The 22622-nt window shown below is 29.1% G+C and overlaps 1 protein-coding gene across 3 annotated transcripts in view; it reads left to right on the top strand.

Annotated features, from left to right (window-relative positions):
* The window catches only part of LOC106690674 (multiple PDZ domain protein), a gene marked incomplete at both ends in the record, with an annotated part of 132413 nt that overhangs the window by 62839 nt on the left and 46952 nt on the right, over positions 1-22622 (top strand). For 2 of the 3 annotated variants that reach the window (XM_067049875.1, XM_067049874.1), the window contains 2 exon segments: positions 4842-5078; positions 19846-19932. In XM_067049875.1, the coding sequence (XP_066905976.1) occupies positions 4842-5078; positions 19846-19932 (324 nt within the window). 3 annotated transcript variants of the gene reach the window in all.

A 22622-nucleotide genomic window follows, 5' to 3' on the forward strand; every position in this document is an offset into this window, starting at 1 on the left:
TTTTTACAAAATGAACTGATTTATAAATTTGAGAGCTTCGGTGAGGCTCGAGGTGGAGCGCTCTAGTGAGTTGTGGTCCAATCACTTGCTGCCTCTCGCTACAGTACTTTTCTGCAAAGTACTTCTAGAATAGCTTGATTTGTATATTTGACTAAGAATTTGATTTATACTAAGATATATTTGAAGCGACCAAAGAAAGGCATTAATCTGAACAAAATGTTTGCTGTTTATTAATGAATATGCTTATCTATGAAATTAAATGCTGCAGGCTTTATTTCTCGACCAATTGTTTATTTATGTTTAACGAACAAATATTGTGAACTCAGTGATTGAACACCGACAGCTCCAATGGTATGGACACTTCTATTGAATGGGGAAAGACAGAGTGCCAAGAAAATGTATGGAGGCGAGGCCGACTAGTAGAAGACCACGAGGCAGACCTAGAAGGAGCTATATGGACCTTATCCAACGGCTAGGTCTGGAAAGAGGAAAAGCACTGGCTCAGATGAAGATGCTTGCCAGAGACCGAGATTTGTGGACCAAGTGGTTAGAGGCTCCTCCATGCTGAAAGGCACTTAAGGAGGATGAGAAAGAAGAAGAAGAAAAACTATATGAATAAAAATGCATATATTATTTATTTACTCACTTTTAGCAAAGTGTGAATCACTTTGGGATTGTCTATCTTATCAAATCTTTCGCTGGTTATAAAAAATACTGTTCCACTATCATATCTCAACTGTGGATGGTTTTCTATCGATCCACTTATTTTATACAATGTTCTTTTAGGAATTTCCGGCATTTTGAAGTATCCATTTTCTCTATAAATGCTTGTTTTGAACCAGTCAGAATATAGAAAGAATTTTCTTGAAGAGAGAAATAACTAAAAGGAAATAATGTGTGAAAGAATTACATTAAAAATGAGTTATCAGGATATTGATTCTTGATTTCGGGGAAATTAGAGTTTGTTTTCTTTGTCTAGTGAACTAGACTATGCATTAAAATTATATTATTTGAGTTTTGAGTGAATGATCGTTAAAAATGCAATTTAGTGAAAAAAAAAATGTCCTGAAAATATCTGGTCTGGTATCCATTACCCCCTATAGTCCCAGATAGGTGACCTCATCCAAACCTGGGGATTTTACAATTTGGAAGCTAGTGCAAATATTGCTGAGTTTCTCAATCAATATGGGTGGTGCTTCAAGTGGAGATAGTGGTCCTGTCCATAATAATTCCTCCTGTTTTGAAAAAAGAATGGGAACAATTCTTTGCTCGGCAACCAGGCGTATGGATGTACCTAGCACTGTTCTATAGCTGCTTCATGGCGATCCTGTGAGGTCTCCACCATGTGTACACCTCTTCACTATGTTCCTTCCAACATTCCTGCTTGCTCCTCTTGATTATCTGCCACTCTATTTAGACCATGATCAACTCACGTAGCATGAATCATTTTATGGTGAATAACTTTTAATGTCAGAGCTATTCAAACTGAGTACATTAGTGTATTACTTACAAAAACCAAAATTTTATCTTGAAATGGTAAATTTGGCAAACTATCATTGATATACCAAGAAATATTCTCACTATTGCCCTTTCCTAAATTTCCACATGATATTAGAAAGCTATTGTCGGTGTTTCTGGATGAAGAATGTCAATTAATAATGAACAAATGTATAAGCTGTGGGCATCAGTGATTTCGTCCACTATGATCTAAAAAAAAATTGATAATGAGGTGTAGATAGTTGACCGTAGATTAATGATTGGAGAAGTTTGTTGGGGGGGTGCGGTCAGCAAAGAACAATTTATGTTGTTCTTTGCTGACCCCACATTACTTCTACGCCACAACCCCTGATGAAGACCTGAAACTCAGTTCGAAACATCGGCATAAAATAAATAAATATGGTTTTGTTTATTTATGTTATTCTTTGCTGACCGCACCCCCCCGACAAACTTCTTCAATCATAAAAAAAAATTATTCAATATCTTTGAATGGAATATGGTCCGGGTGCAGTCAAATAAAACTCAAATAATTATTACTATTAGAGTTTTATTTGACCGCACCCGGACCATTTTCCATTCATTGATACACACGGTCAATCAGAAATCTTCCAGTATACAATATCTTTATTTTAATTAGTATCTTTAAATTTGGGAATTTTGAAGTATCTGTTTTCTCTATGAATGCTCAGTTGGAACTAGTCAGAATAGAGTAAAATTCATCTTGAAGGAAGAAATAAATGAAAGGGATTAATAACTAAAAGGAAATAATGTGTGAAAGAATTACATTAAAAAAGAGTTTACAGGATGTTGATTCTTGATTTCAGGGAAATTAGAGTTCGTTTTCTTCGTCTTGTGAACTAGACTATGAATTTATCCATGGATAATCCTTAAGTCTTAATTAATTAACACTAAATTTAGTAAAACATTATCGAATCACTAATACAAATTATACACAATAAAGCAATATTATAATTTTTATTTAATTTATTTATAAATTTAATTTATAAATTTATAAAGGTACTCCAATAATGGATGCACCTATAACCAAGCAGACTATGTGCTAAAGAGCAGCCATTATATCATTAGTTTGATGGATGTGAAGGTCTATAGAGGTGCAAATGTTGATTTTGATCACCATCTTCATGCTCAAGGCAAGGACCTCAAACATAAGACATCAACATAGAGCACTATCCTCTACGATCAATTCTAAAAAACTAAAGGATCTCTAGGTTACGTTATACTTCTCTGAAAGTATGAATACTAGGTATAAAAATTTGTATCAGGTGGATGACATTAATCAACAGTGACAAAGATGTAAAGGAACTATGGAAGAGTTGGCAGTTTGTGTGGCATAGATCAACCAAGAATATGCCCTAATTCGACGAAAAATACCAAAGATTGACCAATCAGAAAAATGTTGCATATAGATCACAGGAGAAACACAGGTAGCGAAGAAAGGAAAAAAGAGCATGGGGGAGCTAGAGTGCCTCTAACAAATGGAAAAACCTCAGAACAGAAATCCGGTGAAACATTTTGTCAGATCAACAGTAGCCAACAATGATTCAAGTCAAGAATAAATTCCTGTTGAGATAACAAGAATATCTCATTGTAAACTAAATGCTAAATGATTTGGCAGAATAGAGTATGGAAATAGAGATACCCCCAGGAGAAGTGGAAAGACATTTATGAAGCAGCTAAAAATTAATAAAGCACTGGGACTGGATGGGCCCCCTGCAGAATTGTTTAAGCATAAACGGGAACAATTAGCCAAAATCCTCTTAACATAATAATGGATGTCCAGAAGACAGAGGAAATCGCTCTAGAATGAAGGAAAGTAGTTATCTTTCCAATTTATTAGAAGGGAGATGTAAGTGATTGTCATAATGATTGAGTTATATCCCTCTTATCTTGCGCTTATAAACTATCCTGGATAAAAAACTGTACCCTTTTGTTGAGAAGAACATAGGAGAGTACCAGACAGGTTTTGTGAGAAAAAACTCATCCATGGACCATATATTCTCCATGAGAAACGTTTTAGAAATATGCAGGGAGTATATATTCACACCCACCTCCTATCCATAGATTTTTGGAAGGACTATGATGTTAAAAAAAGGAATGAACTATACCAGGGTCTTCTTCTTGAGTTGGGAATATCAATGTTCGTACATCTCTTAGGGCTACTATGAAGAAAATACAATGCACAGGGTGATGTGACTTGTAGCTTTGAAACCTACCTAGGGCTAAGACCGGGTGATTGCTTCGCTTGTCTACTGTTCAGTTTGATTGTAGAAAGTTCAGTTAGAAGATCTGGAATATAGGTTAGAGAAATAATATTCAACAAATATTCTATGATTCTGGCCTTCGCAAACAATTTAGACATTACTGGAAGGACTTGGATTTTAAAAATCCTTCCTCTGCGCTCAAGTAGCAGTGCCAAAGTGGGTCTAGAAGTGATTGAGACAAAAACAAAATTCATACATGCAGATCCCTTTTTTTATTTGATTGATATCCAAACTATGTAGCGCATCATCAGTGTTATGAGAAAGGTAAGACAAAGTAAAAATAAATATACATGTATATGAATAATAATGAGTGTGGATGATATTAAATGAGAAATGAGGATGATACTAAACACTGGATAAATTATAAAGATAATTTCTATTTAAAGGATTTTGTAATTATTTTCTTGTGTCTATATTTTAAAATGTTATTTTATTCCCATTTTGTTGTCATATAATCATAATTTTTCTGTACCATGCTCATAATTATCTCTATCCATCTATAATCATTTTTTATCATTTTTCGCTCGATCTTGGTTGTAACCCTGATGATGGCCTGCACTGTTTGGCCAAAATATTGGCAAATTAAATACATCACAATTTATTTGTTTTTTATTTATCTTGGATTGTCTTCAAAGGAAAATTCTCTGAAGAGCCAGTCAATTTAAACTTATTTGATTAAATGATTATAATATATTAATAATTATTTTAAATCATTATAAACCAGACAAATGGGACTTTGAATATATATTGTTATTGTTCTTAGGGGACTAGGTATTCCAGAATAAAATCGCATTTCATTTCATAATGGATTATATTGTTCCTCAGTATTTACATATATTTTACAAACACATACTATAGATAAGTTAAATTATTTACATTGACCATAAACACAACCATAGTTTTTTTAGTTAGTATTTCATTTAGTCTATCTAATTAATGTATTTTGAATTACATGATGTAACAGTTATAAATTATTACTTTTAATTATTAACTCTTCTATTTAGTTTAAATCTATTTTGTTTAATTCTCAAAGTGTACTGCTACAATGTAATCTATTTTTAGGATCCAATGAACCCTAGTGAGACAGTGATAGTGATTCGTTCTTTGGTTCCTGGTGGTGTAGCTCAACTAGATGGACGTTTAATACCTGGTGATCGCCTTCTATCCGTTAATTCAGTGGCTCTAGATAATGCATCATTAGATCAAGCAGTTCAGGCTTTAAAAGGAGCTCCAAAAGGCATTGTCCGTATTGCTGTGGCTAAACCACTTCCCATCCCAGACTCTGTATCCAATAGTCAGGTGAGTGATCCCCCACGTGCATCCACAACACATCATGGCGAGTATTATAATGATGTTGCTGAAGGTTCAGCTTCACTTGTCAAATCTGAAAGTTTTTAGTTAGTTTTCTTTTTTCTGACCTAATATAAATTCAAAAAATATAATAAAAAATGAAAAATATATTTATAAAAATAAGAGCAACATAAAAAAAAAGTGAGAATTTATTTATGCAACATTTTCGTAACAATATAATGTTCCTAATTTTAATATTTGGTTTAAATTTATAAAACCATTCATTTTACACTATTGGCTTATAATTTATCTACTTATTTCACTTTTGGCCTATCTTCCTTTTTTATCAGTTCCAAAAATATTCTTTACGTTATTAACTTTTGTATTTTAGTTTTTCTAAATTTATTTTCATATCTTTGTATCTATATAGTTTTAATGCACTTAAAAATTTTCTCATCTCCAATGAGTTACTTACAGTAATAAATATATATTCCAATAATTTTGTAATTATATTAACGTTCCATTTATTATTATTATTATTATTATTATTATTAGGTTGTTGTTACTCAGATATTTTCACATCATATTTTTTTATTACAATTTTTAGAGCTGTTGCTATAAATTTTGAGTATTATGCTTTCTTGTTATTAGTATTAATGAATTAAATTGAAAAGTTATTAAATGGGTCATTTTTGCTAGTCATATGTTTAATGTGTATTGAATGAATTATTTAAAAAAATTATATTTAATTTGCCAAGACACTATATCTCGATTGTGTATGTCTTTCTGTTCAATAAACTTTACTGTTTATTTTTTTTTTTTCCAAGTTTTGAAATACTTGTGTTAGCCTTTTAGTTTGCAACTAAGGTTATTCCATTTTATTTTTACACCCATTTTAGAAGAAACCTAACCAGTAAAACATGTGTTACAGTTGAAAGGTGATGCAGAATATTTTAGTAAAAGTAGATAAATGTTTTTATGACATTGCCATTGAGTTTTGGCCTGAGTAAACTTTATTATTATTATTATTAGGTTTACAAAATGCATCAAGCTCCCCTCAGTAAAGTTAACCGACTTTAAAGTTATGTATAATGTATGTAAAGTATTTTTGGTTCTCTAAGGATTAAAACATTTAAATATTTTATTCATTGATGCATATTAACCATAAGAATTGGAGATAATTTCATACTTTCTGTATTATGATGTGTTAATATTTTGATACAATAAATGTTCTAACTATAATTTTGCATGCTAATATTTTTTTCCATTAGCTTTCTTTAATCATTCTCACATTTTTCAGAAAAATATTTTTGTATCTGATATGTTAAAAAATTATTAAAGAAAGATTTTTACTTACGTTAATGATATTATATGATTCCACTACAATACTCAAGATTTTTTATTGTTAATTTTGTAAATTATTTGTTATGAAATATTCTAGTTGATTTATGTTTAATTATATATTGTTAAAGAGAATTGTTGGGATATATTTATAAAAATCTATATATGTATATATATACATACATTTTTTGAAAAGTTTATAGTGTTACACAATACATTCAAAAATTATTTTATCGTAAAAATTTGATACCTCTTGCATTTAAAATATATAGCCCTCTGACAATGATTGTTGTTTATACCTTTTAGTTTTGATTTTTTTTTTCTATCCAGCAGTTTAAGGATAATATTATTTATTACCAGTATATTAACTAATATTAGTTATTTTATATATGTATATGTTTGTATATATATATTTACTCAAATATTTTTTTACTCTTTCAAATCTATGAGCTAGGAATGATGTTATGGTTAAAATATATACATATATATTTTAAAGATTACTTTATTCACAATAAGACTAATAGAATAAGAAAATAATTTTTAAAACAATCATTTTTTTTTCTTTTAATTATTCATAGAGTTTTTGTTAATTTTTTTTATTAGTTTCATTTATTTTTTTTAATTTTGCCTATTGGTCTATTATTATTAATATTAAATTATTTATCATTTATTTTTATCTTATGGACTGAATCATTTTGAGCTTCATAATAAATACTATATTTTCAGTATTTGACAAAGGATTCTAAATGAAACGTTAGTTAATAGTAAAAGTTTATCTGTTTTATTATATACTGTATAAATTAATATTTCTCAAATGATATGTAAATAGTTATGTATAATGAAATTTGCTCAACCACCAACTATCTAAAAATATATAAGTATTTATAATGGCTTAATACAATTAAAGTCTACAATTTACTTATAAAATTGTTAAGATTCAGTAATTTTTTCCCCATTTTTTAACTAATCTGATTTAATTTCTCCAATAGATGATTTCGTTTTTATTTTGGGATTATAACATTAACTGCATAATTTTAATTTGACTTAAATAATTATATAATTAGATTTATTTAGATGCTATTAATATATTTTATGTAACTTTGACTGACACCATTTTCCCAATAACCAGTCTTACATCTTTATTTAATAAATAAACAAAAAATGGGTGTTAAACGACTTTAAATATTCACTTAGTATATTATTTGTTACAACTATAGTTGTTTTGTACCTCTGACAGACAAATATTTTATATAATGGGCATATAGGCTCAATTCTTGGTGCACCTAAATATATTTTTGAAAGAGGTTTTTGTTCTGAAGAAGCTTCATTGTTGAGAGGCTAACTGTTTAGCTACTTGATTAAAGCAGTTAAGTGAAGTGACACAGTTGGAATTAAGTGTTACTTAAGTAAAATATTTAAGAAGTATGGATTTGCTAGAGATTTCCCTTTGGTTTCTTTTCCAATTGTGTATTAAAGCAAAGGTATTTTGACATTATCTAGGTTTTCTGCATGTTAAAACCTCAAAGGAAGTTTACAAATCCTTGTTCATCAGCATCAACATCAGACTGCTAATTTATCTTAATATTGATAAAGTTGAATAATATAATTAAAGTGCTGAAAATACAACTTATTTCATAATAATCATAGTTATTTGGACTAGGAATTTTTCGTTTAATTTTATTACAGTTATTGGTAAATTATGTGTCTACCTTTCTTCTTGAGTTAACGTTACTCTCTGTTTTGGTTGTTTCATCTCAAATTAAATTTGTTTTGAAAATTATACATCTAGGATTTGATTTTCAAGAGACAAACAAAGAAACAACTATCTAGTAAATTTTGTGCTCTAGAATCAATTTCTGACTTCATATTGTTTTCAGTAAATTGTACAACTGTACAGAATATATATATATTTTTTATTCAATCATATTTCCTGCAATAAAATATTGACAAATGACTAATTTAGGTAAGTATTGTCCATTAAATAAATAGAAAATACTGTAAATGAAAATCTAAAAAAAAAAAATTAAAGTAATTCCTATTACCAAGTTGGGGCATGAATGCATAGAAGTTGTTTACCTTGAAGAACAGCTGGAAACTCTGGAAAATTAAATAAAGCCAGTATGATTTAAGTAATCAATTATATGATATCAACAATGAACAATTTTGTTGTAATTGAAAGCTTTATCCATTTTAACAACATTGACAATTTGTGACGACAAACACTAATAATAAAAAAATAAAAAAAAGAGATTGAATAAAAGACACTTCTAAAATTAAAGTAAAAATTAATCACAACATCATATGGCTATGATAAAAATTTAAGTTCTTTAATGAAACCAATTTAAACACATTTTTATTAAAAATGTTAAGATTGTTAACATATTGAGCTTTGAATAAATTATGCTGTAATATATTCTTACTGGAGCTGTTTCAATTTTGTTTTCCATAAAGGTTTCTTATTGGACCTTTCTCTAAGCTGATTTTTTATTTATTTAATTTGTTGTTCTTTAAAATTGTATTGTATTACAGTTTAATCATAATTTCAAATGGTTTTGAATCATGGCTTAACTTGTCCATAAAAGATATTTTCAAAGTTGTTACCTACATTCATTTTATTCTATTAAGGCATGTTAAAAAAGCTTTGCTCAGCTATTTAAACAGTATTATAAATTTTACATTTTTATGACTGGTGTGTAGTTGCATTAATTCTAGTGTGAATGTAAATGTAGTAATGAAACTGTAAATTTCACTTCTATTTTGCTTTTCTTTTCTTCTTTTAAAGATTTCTATTCAAGTTTAACACTTATTAAGTTCGCAGGTTTAGGTAAGATCAGTCCAATAATATTTCATCAATACTAAGTTGATAACTATTTATTTTTTAAACAAAGTGTTTAGATAATTAACCTTTAATCTTCCTTCTATTTTTTTTAATGATTTCCTGGATGAAATAAATAGATAAAAAACTTATAAATATATCCTTTGTGATGCTTTTGGTATGATCATGCTCTTAAAAACACAATTTCAACTTATTGGAGAACTGCATGAAATAAAAAAAAATCTTAATTTTATAATAATTGTATCAAATAGATTATGAAAAACTGTTCCACTCAGGGTAACTATTATGCTGAATTGTCAATTATTCTGATGCACGTTCCTTCACGAATACTATGTTTTTTCTCATGTCTTAACATTAACAGCTTTCACTTTTTTAAACTTATTAATATTATTTTTCTAATATTTCTGATTTATTGTTTTATTCTTTGTGCTTTTTTGAATAAATAATGACAAAAACCATTAAATATGTAACTATTTATGAACTCCACTTATATTTTAGCTGGCCTTCTTTCAACATAATTTTCATAATCTTTTAAAAATGTAAAAAGCCAATTATTTGATAATGCATATCCTGTGATGATGCTTTACAAATAGAATAGATTAGTTGGTGGTTATAGTTATGTTATTGATTTCCTTGATGATTAGCTCATAACCTTATACTTTTAGTTGATCCAAATTGTAGCTAACCTGAATTTACTTGACTGCATGATATTTTCCATAATATGTGATGTGATGCACTGTTAAATCACTATGAATTATTAGCTATTAATAGAGTTTTTGTTTTTATTGCATATCACAAGCATTTTTGCATTATGTACTGTACCATTACTCTGTTCTTGCAATCACAGAAAGTTGTGTTGCAGTGTCACTTGTAATTGTTCTAGGCATTTCAGATTTTGGTTTTTTTAGATTATAAATTAATCAATTTTATTTGTTATATTGAAGTTTTTTTTTATTTATTAAAGGGAAATTAAGAATCAGCCTTAATTTCTTTAATCCTTTTTCTATAAAATAATTCAATATAGCTTTTTTGTTTTATTGTGGTTTTTCATGGTATTGTTATTTTTACATATTTAGCATTACAGAGTTATGTAATGTTATTGTTTTTGGTTCTTCTTTATGAATATATATTATAAGGTACTTATGCACTGTTAATAACATGCTACAAATTGAATATATCAATAAAACTTCAATTATTTTAATAAATAATTGAAGTTTTATTGATTTCTTTAATATTAAAGAAATCAATAAAACTTCAATTATTCAAACTAAGTGATTTTATGAGAAGAAAATGGTTTATCCACACTGAGAGTATACAAATTTTCATTTAAGATTTTTAAATTCTTCTGTAGTTAATTTCTTTCTTGTATTTGAAGTGTATCTATATATTTGTATTTATAATTGCAATAAGTTAGATAATTTAATATTGTACTTTAGAACATGAGCAAAAAAGCTAAAAGTTTTTATTAATATTATTTAAACCATGTCTGAGATGCCTAGTGCTGTATATTTTTAAAAATAAAGTGTCATAAAACTATTCCAGTTCTTTAAAATCCTTACTCAGTTACCTACCAATTGTCAATAATAGTGTTTTATGTTGCTTTTTTTCTTTTCTTTCTTTTTTAATTTTTAGGGTTTAAAAAAAAAATCTTTCTCTATGTTTAAACTGCTGAAAAATAATGTACTCACTTATTTGTTTTGATCAATAAATTCTCTTTCGATGAACTCGCTTATTGATTTCTACTGACCAAACCTCCAAACATCCTGATCTATGTTAAAATATAATCAATTTCAGAAATAGTGATAAAATCATTTGAACCCTACTCACCTTTTCATTTAATGCATATTATTTTCATTTTTCCATATTATTAACTGAATCATCACCATCGCCTTCATCATCATCATCATCTTCTTGATGATTTATAAACATATTGCATTTCATAACCTTAAGTTAAAATTGTATTTTGTAGTTAATTATACCAGTATTATAGTGATTCAGTCTGTTAAAATTCTGTATTCATTATTAAACTAAGTTATTTTTTTAATTATATAACCTATTTAAAAAAAATATATAACTTTCTGTGATTATAAAATTTGTTTGAATGACTTGCCTTTTGCTTACTATTTTTCATTCACCGAGCATGCTCCTTTAGAACATGCTTGTTTAGTAATGACACACTGCTATATTTATAATTAATCTTTCAGTATATCATCTCACTTATTTTTTAAAAATATGCTTATGTACCATCAGCTTTCTGCTATGCATTGAGATTTTAACAATTTAAATATTTTTAATTTTTATGTATCATTAAATTTAATTCGGTCTTGTTTTCTCATTATTAATTCCCTGGAGAATATCTCATTTAATGATTTTTTGTATTTATATAGTATGTTAAAAGTATTTTTAATGGTAAGTTTTCAATTAAACATACAGATGAACTGGGATACTATACTTTTAATGTTTTTTTTAACTCTTACTAAATTATTTTAAAATGAATTAGGGTATGAAAAAATTCATCATCAGTATGAATTTCATTAATTCATCATTCATGAATTTTGAGTCTTTTATACAATGATGGTCTATCAAACAATAGTAGTCAGTAAATTAAATTATTTACTCACTAGATATAATTATTATAAATCTTGGAAGATGAAAATTAAATAATAATTATTTTTATAGTGACAAAATAATTTCATTTTCACATTATACCAAACTCTCTTATACTCAAACTTCCAAGTTTGATCAACTGATCAAGGTCAACCTCCTATTTGTTAAACAGGATTTAAAAAATTTACCTTCACCTTAAATAAATTTCATATGATCTATGGTGTTATATATTAATATTCTTAATCCTTGTTGGCAAGCAAAAGATTTGTAGAGAATCTAAGATGTGGCTCTTTAAACCAGATTTCTTTTTGTGCCGCTTTTTGGATCTGAGATGAAATGTGCCAAATATACCTACTAGCAAAATTACAGCAACAGAAATGAGGTTCTTAAGGAATTTAGCTAGAAGGACTGCACATGATCAATTGCTCTGTGAAATCATGAGAGCCAACTTGTCAGTTTGGGCAATCATGGATGTACTAGAAAAATGGCAACTTAAATGGTTTGAGCTTATGTGTTGGATGTGTGATGGAAGAAAATCAAGATTGCTACTAGAATAGAAGTTCACCCTGAATAACAAGGCAAACTAATTTGTTACCAATGCATAGAAAGTCTAAGGAGAATAAAAGGAAGAACCATGTCTGGAATGAAGAGGATTGTATAAGGAACCAACATAAATGGAATTGTTGTTCTGAGGTTACTCCCATGCCTGACAATACTAAGGAGATTGAGAAAGAAGAAGATCGGATCCAGCAACACAATATCTCATTTAACAAAAGTTAAAATTTAAATAAAAAAAAAAAGTTGTTTAGTAGATAGTTCATAACACATTCCTTCAATGATTGTTTGCAGTAAAAAAATGTATTTGTGAACAATTTTTTATACCCATAAGACTTGTACTTTATTTCATATTTCTAAAAATAATTTGTTTAGGATTCCAATATATCCCCATGAACATTTTATTCATTTGTTTGTTGACCATGATGAACTGATTTTGTCAAAGAAATTTCATTTCATAATTAATTTGAATATTAAACAAACCTACTACTGGCTATCTACCCCCTTACATGAATATATTGATCACATATTTGGTATAAAATAAATTCTGCCATTCATTTATTAATGTCACCAGTGCTAGCCTCTGTTCAATTATTTGTTTACAGTGTTCAAGCAGTTCTCTCTTACAATCCTTTTGTGACAGATACAGATCCCGTCAATTTATTTTTAAACTATCCAACTTTGGTTTTGCTAGATTAAAGCTTTTGATAGATTAAAGAATGTTATTTTTAGTTTATAAATCTGAAAATAAGCTGGTGAGGAATTAATTAAAGTTGGTTGTCATGCTCATTTATAAATTGATTGTCATCAGGTCTGGTTAGTCCTGTTTCTTTAAAGAGATTTTGAGCTCTCTTTACTATATATTTTTTCTCCTTTAATTGTCTTATATCAAAAGTCCATAAAACTGAAAGACCAGTTCCTGAAATTCATGGTTTCCGAGGCCAAAATGTAAATTATAGTTTGAAATCTCTTTTTTTATTGGTTTTTGCTCGAACAGAATCAATGCTTACGTATTCTCTTCTTAGAAGTTATATTATTCCCTTATTGGATCTTTTACAAAACTAAACTTACCAAAAAATTGAAGTATGTTTAAATGATAAGTTCTATAAATTAAAATAAATTGCTGATTTTAAACATATAACTGTTTCAATAATAAAAAAGAAGTTGAATACAATACATTGGGAAATTGAAGGGTATATATAATTATTATAAAGCATATTATCATGAATCAATAAATAAAAGTGAAAGCCCTCATTGACTCACTATTATTTATTCTCACTTTTCTTATGAAGCTAAAGGGCTGAAATTTAGCACTAACGGTCCTTATAAGCTAATTAGTTAATTAAAGTTGTTACATGATGATAATTTAAGTAGTGTAACCAGTTTAACTAACCTAATCACTAATTTTACTTTATTAACTTTTAATATTCAAAGGGTAATATAAGTTTAGAACAGATATTTTGTTTGTTTAAATACATTTATAATTGAATGTTATTAATATTTAATAAAATATTATTTTTCAATATAATAGATAGTTTATTGTAAATAATTAAAGCAAATTCCTAAGCATATATTCCTATTCCACTAACTTTGGCACTCTTGTGAACCCCTTGTTAGTTGTACCATTTTCCAATATTTAACTTCCTCAAAAGATTTTCTACATTCTTTGCCTAAAAAGAAATCGCTATCCTTGTTGCTGTATTAAATCATCCATGTGGTCTTCCTTGTAACATTTTAACCTTTCCTAAAATAATTTTTTTTCCCTTAATTTAAATAGGCCCTTGTTTTAGATGACAATTTTTCCTTGTAATTGTTATACATATAAGAAATTTAAGTAATACAATTATTTTTTCTCCTGTAGCCCACCTAAAATGAATGTTCATGAAGGATAGATATGGTCTCATTAATATTGACTTGCTAATAAGCAAATTAACCTCAGGATGAAAGATCTGTTGAATCTCTGAAGCTAATGTATTGACTGCTTCACTGAAATTATCAAGGATGTCAAAAACTTCAGAGTTCAGCTTTCTGCTATAGCCTAGCATTCTTGTGATAAAGCAGTGGAATTGACTATAATGATTCAAAATGGCTCTTGTTAAATTATTGTTGGAACATAGTTAGATATACATTTGTCAGCCGGGCTGAGGAATTAAAGACAACTCAAGTGAGGAGTGAAAACTGGTAGAAGAATGATTAACTACTTGCTACAATACTGTTGCCACAACCCCTATAACTGACATAATATTATATTATAAGCAACACTTGTAGCAGGATGTCAATCCCTTAAGAATTCCCTTATAATTTGAAGGCATGAAATCAGATAGAAAATTTTATCTCCTGGTAGAAAATAGCCAGAAACATAACTCATATGATAACCAAAAGAAGAAGCTTACTTTAACATTAAGTAATTCTGCTAGATTTCTGACTTAAAAAGCCTGCTTGATAGCGAAAGAATACCTATTTTAAGATTTTTTTTTCTAAATAATTCATTTCTCATTTCCATTTAACTTCACTTCTTGTTAAAAGAAAGATTTTTACTAATATTTTTAGAAAATTAAACCAGATAAGTCACTATGTCTTGACAGAATCTGTTGAATGAGAAAGGTAGGGATAATAAGTAAGTGGGTAAATAATTTTGGTATTGTTTGGTACATGTTGAACACTAGTAGGAATGTTATTGGTCTGGTCTCCAATGACATGTACCTTTATTTAATTCCGCCTGTGCTGACAACTTGAGTCAAGGGCCTGTTGGAATTAGTTTGAACCCTGAGCAAGCAGAAGGTGACTGCTTTGTTCTATTCAATACTGTAATAATTTCATATATCAATATTACATCTAGGGAGCGATGGTAGCAGCGTGCCTGTCTACCAACCCAAAAGTTGTGAGTTGGAGTCCCCGGCCATACCCAGGATTTTTTCAAGCATATAATTATACAATACTCACTCACAGCCTCCTCCCGGGCATTTGTGAGGCCCTGTTAGCCTAGGGGGTGGCACTCACAAAAATAGGTGTGGTAGTGAAGAACCCACCCTATGAAAACTACATCAAGAAACGCATGATGTATTTCCTTAGTACATCGTGCATGACCTTGGACCTCCACAGTCTGTCGTGCCTATAAAAAAAAAAAAATACATTTATTGCATCATATTACAGTTTCTTAATCTTACCACTTCTATCAGACAAAAATGGTACAGCACCAAATTATTTACCCTATTGAATTACTGAAATCAATTTTTTTTCCCCTAGTACAATAGAAATTGTGCTCAGCATCTCAGAATATTAATAACCTCCCTATTCATCTTATTTGAACTTAAGTGTATGCTGCTATTTTAACAAAATAATTTAAAATTTGTTAGATTATTATTGTGTGTGTCCAGATTTTCTGATTAAATCTTTATTTTTTGTTATTATATTATGGGTAAAAAAAAATCTTAAGTATGTTATCAGAAGATAAAATTGATGTTTCCTTCTGACAGTACTATTTCTGAAATGGGTTTTTAAAATGTCATTGCTAATAGTTAGTTAGGTAAGGTAAGGTAAGTGAATTTTAAAACTTAATTTACCTGATTTAATAATTTTGTACATTACAATTATTTGATTCTTATTATGTTTAAAAATTAAATATCTCAAATCGCAGTTAATGGCTACATAGCTGATTTTTCACCAATTCAGGCAACATTAGGACTATAACATTACTGTTAAATAATAGCAATAAATACAGGAAGAAAAACTTTATTAAAATACTACGTTGTGCTGTCCAACTTCATTGGGTTGCTTAGTCACACAGCATACTTATTTTAGTCTAATCAGATTATATTTTTAATCTTACGATAAGTAAGCCTAGCCAGGTATATAATAATAATTATAAACATTAGTAATATATAAGATAAGAACATGACTTTTTTTTTTCTTTCTTCTTTTTGTGTTTCATCTCTTTGGTTCTTTTATCTTTTTTTTTTCTTTTTCTCCTTCTTTTTCCCCTTTTTCTTTTTCTATTTTTCATGACCTTTTCTCTTTTCCTTAAGAAATGACCTGTTCATGCTAGATTTCTTATAATTGGTAACTTAGATGTAGATTAAACCACTAGAAATGGTTAATCTCACATCAACTGGTCAAACCATGCTAGACAGGCCTGTTCCAGAATTTACGTATTAGAAATGTGAACACTTCTTAGATATTAAGCAGGAGATATAAAATAACTAGCACAGACTCCCCTCCTTTTACTTTCATAATCCCTCTCAAATTAAACCTCTCTATCTTTCTTCACTGAGAGCCATTTGAGCTTCAAGTGGTCTATTGTTATTATCTAATAAAGAAGTAGAAGCATTGTCCTCATTATGAGTTGTGAAGATTTACCCTCTCAGTGGTTAAAATCACTTTTTTGTGTGAACGTATTCAAACATAAATTGAAATAGAATAGAATAGAAATATAGAAACGTATCTTTTACATATTATATTTTTTATGCCTTTTTATATAGATTACTAGATGGATGGGGAAAAGTAAAATAAGGAATCAATGAAAAAATAATAATATTATTCATAAAAAAAACTATTTACAAAAATACTTGAATAAAAAGCAAAAACTAAAAAAAAACATTTTTTTAATATAAAAAACTAAACATTATACAGCAAAACTCATGATCTTAATGTCAATACCCACATTAAATAGTAAATATATGAATTACTTTTTTAAATAGTAAATACACTAATTATTTTTTATCAAAATAAATATTCACTCACTAATTCTTTTTTTTTCTAAATAAAACTGTTTTTATTAAGAAATGATACATTCTGCAACATTTTTGGGCAATAGGCTTTGTTGTTTATGTAAATGATTCAGACCATATAACCATGAAAAAATAATTATTATAAACAATAAGAATTAAGATTAAAGTGAATAAATCTTTTTTAAACACATTCATCCCTATATACAATGTTTCAGCAAAGGAAGCTCTGAACAAGGATTTGTTCCTTATGGAAAACTACGACTCCAAGAGATCCTAACAGTTCTCTCCCATCCATTACATTGGTAATGAAAACCAATGAGAGTTAGTGAGGGCACTGGAGCCCTAAAGGCTGAGGATTTGAGTGTAGAATCAGTCCATTGCCAGAATTTCAATAAAATATTTACTGCCTTTTCAACCTTTTGGAAATATTATAAGGATAATTAGAGCTAGATATGGATAGTGCATAGGGATTTGGATGATCTATGAGCTTTTGCCTTGTCAGAATACTCAATATCCTGTTGGATTTTTTTTTCCAATTATAAAAACTATTGTGAAAAAGATCTACAAACAAAGTATCTACATATTGTCGTTCAAGATATGATACTTTGTTAGTCTAAAAAAAATCTTCACATCATTTAGAAAAAGTAAAACTTAACACACTAGAGACATTTTGATTGGATAATCAGACAAAATTATACAGGTATTCTACAATTATAATTATGATTGTGATTAAATGTCTCTAAAATGAGGAAATACTTTTTTTATTTTTAATTTAAATAGTTAGAAAAAGGTATTGTTGATTTTTTTTACTTAAGTAATATCACAGTTTAAGAGGCGATGTGCGATAATGAAAATTAAATAAAAACAGAGGGCCAATCTCTTGTACACCTCTACATGCATTGTGGAGTTGATCAGATATGTTTAGGAATTTACATATAGCTGCAACTGAACGGGGAACATGACTACTAAGAATGTATGCCTTTTATTGAAATATTTACAGATTTCAATCAAGGTGGAAGGTTTTTGGTGTTTCTTCCAGGCCTTTTCTTGGTTTTGTACCTCCTTATGCAGAACAGACGAGACCAGCCATGGGTTATGACTTTAGACCCAATGAATTATGCGGTCTACAAAGTCTTTTTCCTGTTCAGTCTTCTCTTTTACATTTTGAGGAAAAGGGTTCTATTTTTCATTAAAATCTTGTCTATTGCAACCTTTGGCTACTGATCAAGATTACCAACTTCTTTTAGTAAAAATAATGAAATCCTTCACACAAGGACCAATTACATACCTGAACGCATTGGATCAAAAGTCACAGAGTTCTTTTTCAGAAGTTTGTGGATTCGCAGCCCTTAGAAATGAATCTTTTACATTCCTTCTTTGCAGCTGTATAAGTCCTCAATGGAGGCTTGAGACAAATAAAAAGTATCCCTTACCTCATCTGCTCCTATCCATCCCACCCTCCATCAACCAATGAATTTATTGAAATGCATGAGTAATATTTAGGAGTAACAACAATTATATATGCATATAGCTGGCTTACTAAAATATTGAAACTATATATTATAGTGCAATGAAATGAGATTAGCATCTTCCTACTTATGATAAAATATATTAAACTGGAAGTATTAAAAATAGTAAACGAGAAAGATATTACCAGCTAGAAAGTACTCCTCAAACAACCGTAGTAAGAAGTATGTTATCTTAAAACTTGTGAATTATATTCTGAACATCCATATTAGAGAAGTTATATTATTAACTTCAGTTGTTCAATATTGATATCCATTGTGCTAACACATCTACCCTACAGATTAGTTAACATATATAGTCAGAGATTAGTTAATATGTGTATCCACAACATGTTTACAAGCTACATTAGATTATCATTAGTTATACTGAAAGAATACACCATAAAAATCTGATGGCTAAAAATTTTAAACATTAAAGGTGACCTAAAGTTGTATTATCATTCTATAGTACCTAAGTTTTGTTTATCAATATAAGATTACAAAATCATAATTATTTTCATGAACCATAACTATCGAATCATTCAAGCATATTTGCTAATAATATATTGATTTAGGTGGTCTTCTATTTGTATTGAAGGTTTTATGGTATTTTACATTTTTTGAAGTTTGATTCTATCTAAAGTATGAATTGGTCTCCTGGTGACTTTAGGGAAAAGTATCATTTTTGCTTTACTTCATTAGGTTTAACAAAGCAAAGTATCATATTTAGTTGCCATGCACCTTGGCTTTGACTGCCTTATAATACTTCATATTCTTTTATGTTGGAATGGCATTAATCTTTGGTTTATTATTCTGATGCCACATATAGTTAATTATTTACTAAACTTAAATACTACGTTCTGATTAAATCCAACTATTGTTATCTTTGTTCTCCTTGCGCCATCATTAATTATGTCTGTCTATATATTTATGTATTAATAGCATTATAATTTGTCAAAGACAATGTTTCATTAAAATTTTATGTTTCTTTAAATTGTCAATAACACACATTAGTAAGACCATGCAGACATCTGAATATATAATCCAGGAAACTTTTTTTTTTCTACAGTTAAAAAGCGAAATAGACAAGAAATTACTTTTGTCATATTTAATTTTGAAAAATTTGTTGAAAATAATCTAAAGATTATTTATTATATTTTCGCATGAATACTTTATATTCCAACAAATTTCAAATTTTGTTTCAGGAAACTGAAACTGGGATAAGTGAAGAAACTCCAACAATTGATGATCATTCAATGTATAGCTGTTCTGAGTCAATTCATTCAGAAGATGTAAGTGAAGTTGTAGAACTTAAAGATTTATATAAGATATGTATTTCTAAATGGGTTGATTAACAATAATAATAATTATATATTTGTTCATTTTGGGAAGGACCCTCATACAAATAGAGTTAGCCAGTAGAGTAAATAGCTTACAATACTCAACAAGAATAATAAATTAAAAGTCATTTATATAAATTAATAATATACAATAAAACTAAACTGAACATGTTATTTACATTTCTCACAATTAAAAAAAAAAATATTCAACACCATCAAACAGACAAAAACTACACATCCCATTCAGAAGACAAGTATCCAGATCTAATTTCGAGGTTTTGGGTTACATATACAAATAGCAATTTAAGATCCAAATTCTGTGGGTACTGGCAGGATTGGATACAAATAATTTGGGTTAATATTATTCAGTTTGGGCATGTACCAGGCTCTTTTCTCTTGGTACATAGAACAAATTGATAAAAAATGTTAGTGCTCCTCTAAAACCTGTCAATCAATCATAAGCTGGACAGGGCTTCTGTTGGTCCAAAGTATATTTGTGTGAACCAATATTAAGAAAGATTAAGAGTGAGCGATATTAAGAGACGGGGTAGCTGATCATTCGGTAGCCTGGGGAGCATTTAAGGGTCAAACAGCTCTCCATAAGTTTCCACAGTTTTTACCCAATTATTTTGCAAACTTGATCAGTTATTACTATTCAGTTGCTGCAACTACTTTCAAAAAACATTTTTTGGCAAAGTGAGTATAGTTAGTATTGAATACTTTGATTAAAAAGGACAATGTTTACTTTGAAATATGATATTCCACAAGAATGGATATGGCTTCTAACCCTATCATAAAATGTGGGATATTTTTTTATAAAAACATTAGTCACTTGTAGTCCCTGGCTTGTATAATTTCAATCCCTCAATGAGCTTTGAGACCCAAACTTGCGTAGCTTAGATTTTTTTGTATATATTTTATTTTATACCAGATCGGCCTGGTGAGCCTTACATGGTTGATATAACCGTTATATTATATATATTTTTATAGGGGGTTATGGGGGGGGGTATAGTCTCGTACAAAAGACACCCCTAACTATATACAATGTTATTATTAAAAGAAGAAATAAAATAAATAGATAAGAATAATGGTTCTTAATAAAAGAGGAAAGTAAAATTAATAACAAAAAAATAATGATATTGGTACACTTAAATAAAACAAAAAATTTCCCTCTAATAGTAAAAATAATCAAGTTAATTTGAAAAAGGGATGAGAGAAGAAAATAGAAAATAATAATAATAATAATAATGAATAAATAAAATGAATAATAATAAAAAGTAAAATAGAGGTAGTTTGACTATGAATTAATTTTATATTTATAACAGAATGTCCTGCAGCAGTTTGGGCTTCAGTCTTCGGGTTGAGTTTGGGGTTCCCAGGCTGGAGGTCACTGCTCCTTTAACTGTCGCCAACTGGGAGTGGAACTTCATGAACCGTTTTTTGATGTAATCCTCTATTGGCTCCATATGTAATTCGTGATACAATTGGCTATTTCTTATGAGCCAAGCAGCATTAACTGCGATTCTTAGGACTTTATTTTTAAAATATTGTAGTTTTTTTTTTTCGTGAAGGATGCCGCTCCCCAGACTTCACAGCTGTACATCAGCAGTGGTCTGAGAATTGTTTTAAATCTAAGAACAGTTGTTTCTGATTTTACTTTGGAATTTCTGTTTAGGATAGGATATAGCATTGCTAACTTTGCATAAGTTTGATGTTGATATGGTGATTCCAGGTATGGCGGCGATCTAGGTGAATTCCCAGGTATCTTACTGTTTCACTGGGAGGATTCCATTTCACATTTTTACCTTTGAGGATTAGATCTGGTGGTTCTGGTGAGCGTCGGAGAGTAAAAACGTTTGAGTTACATTTTTCAATGTTCAAGCTATTCATCCATTTAGTGAAATATTGTTCTAGATCATTAAGGTGACTTTGCAAAGTGTTTCTTGCTATTATTATGTCATCATGTTGAGAGAACACAGCTGTATTATCAGTGAACATAGCTATGGAGGTGTGTGTGGACTGGACGATATCGTGAAGGTAGAAGTTGAACAAAATGGTCGAAAGGTCTGAATCTTGTGGAGTACCGGCATGGATTTGTCTAAGGGTTGAATTTTTGTTATTAATTCTGACTAAAATGTTCTATCATTGAGGAATGAGCTCTGAATATTGTATAGGTATTTTGGAGTACCTGCTTTCTATAGTGTATATAGGAGACCTCGATGCCAGACCTTATCGAATGCTTGTTGGAAATCTAAGAATGCTACCAGGGTGTGTCTCTTTTTTTCGAATCCGCTAATTATAAATTCCGATAGTCTTGCCAGTTGGTGAAAAGTGGAATGACTGTATTGAAAACCGAATTGAAAATCAGGAATAATTTCGATGCTCTGAAAAAAATAATTAAGATTTTTTTAATAACTGATTCCAGTAATTTTCCAAAAATGAGTAATAAATTGATAGGTCTATAGCTGCTGATTTGTTTAGCGTTCTTACCAAGCTTGTGAATTACTATGAGTTCGGCTTTCTTCCATGTATCCGGAAAGTATCCAGTACGAAGGCAACTGTTAAAAATTGACATGATAAAAACGACAGCTTTCCTGGGTAACATTTTGATTGCTATGACTGGGATCAAATCATGGCCAGGA

Source organism: Halyomorpha halys, unplaced genomic scaffold (genome assembly GCF_000696795.3).
Source record: "Halyomorpha halys isolate HHAL.00 unplaced genomic scaffold, Hhal_1.1 Scaffold1802.1, whole genome shotgun sequence".
NCBI lineage: Eukaryota > Metazoa > Arthropoda > Insecta > Hemiptera > Pentatomidae > Halyomorpha > Halyomorpha halys.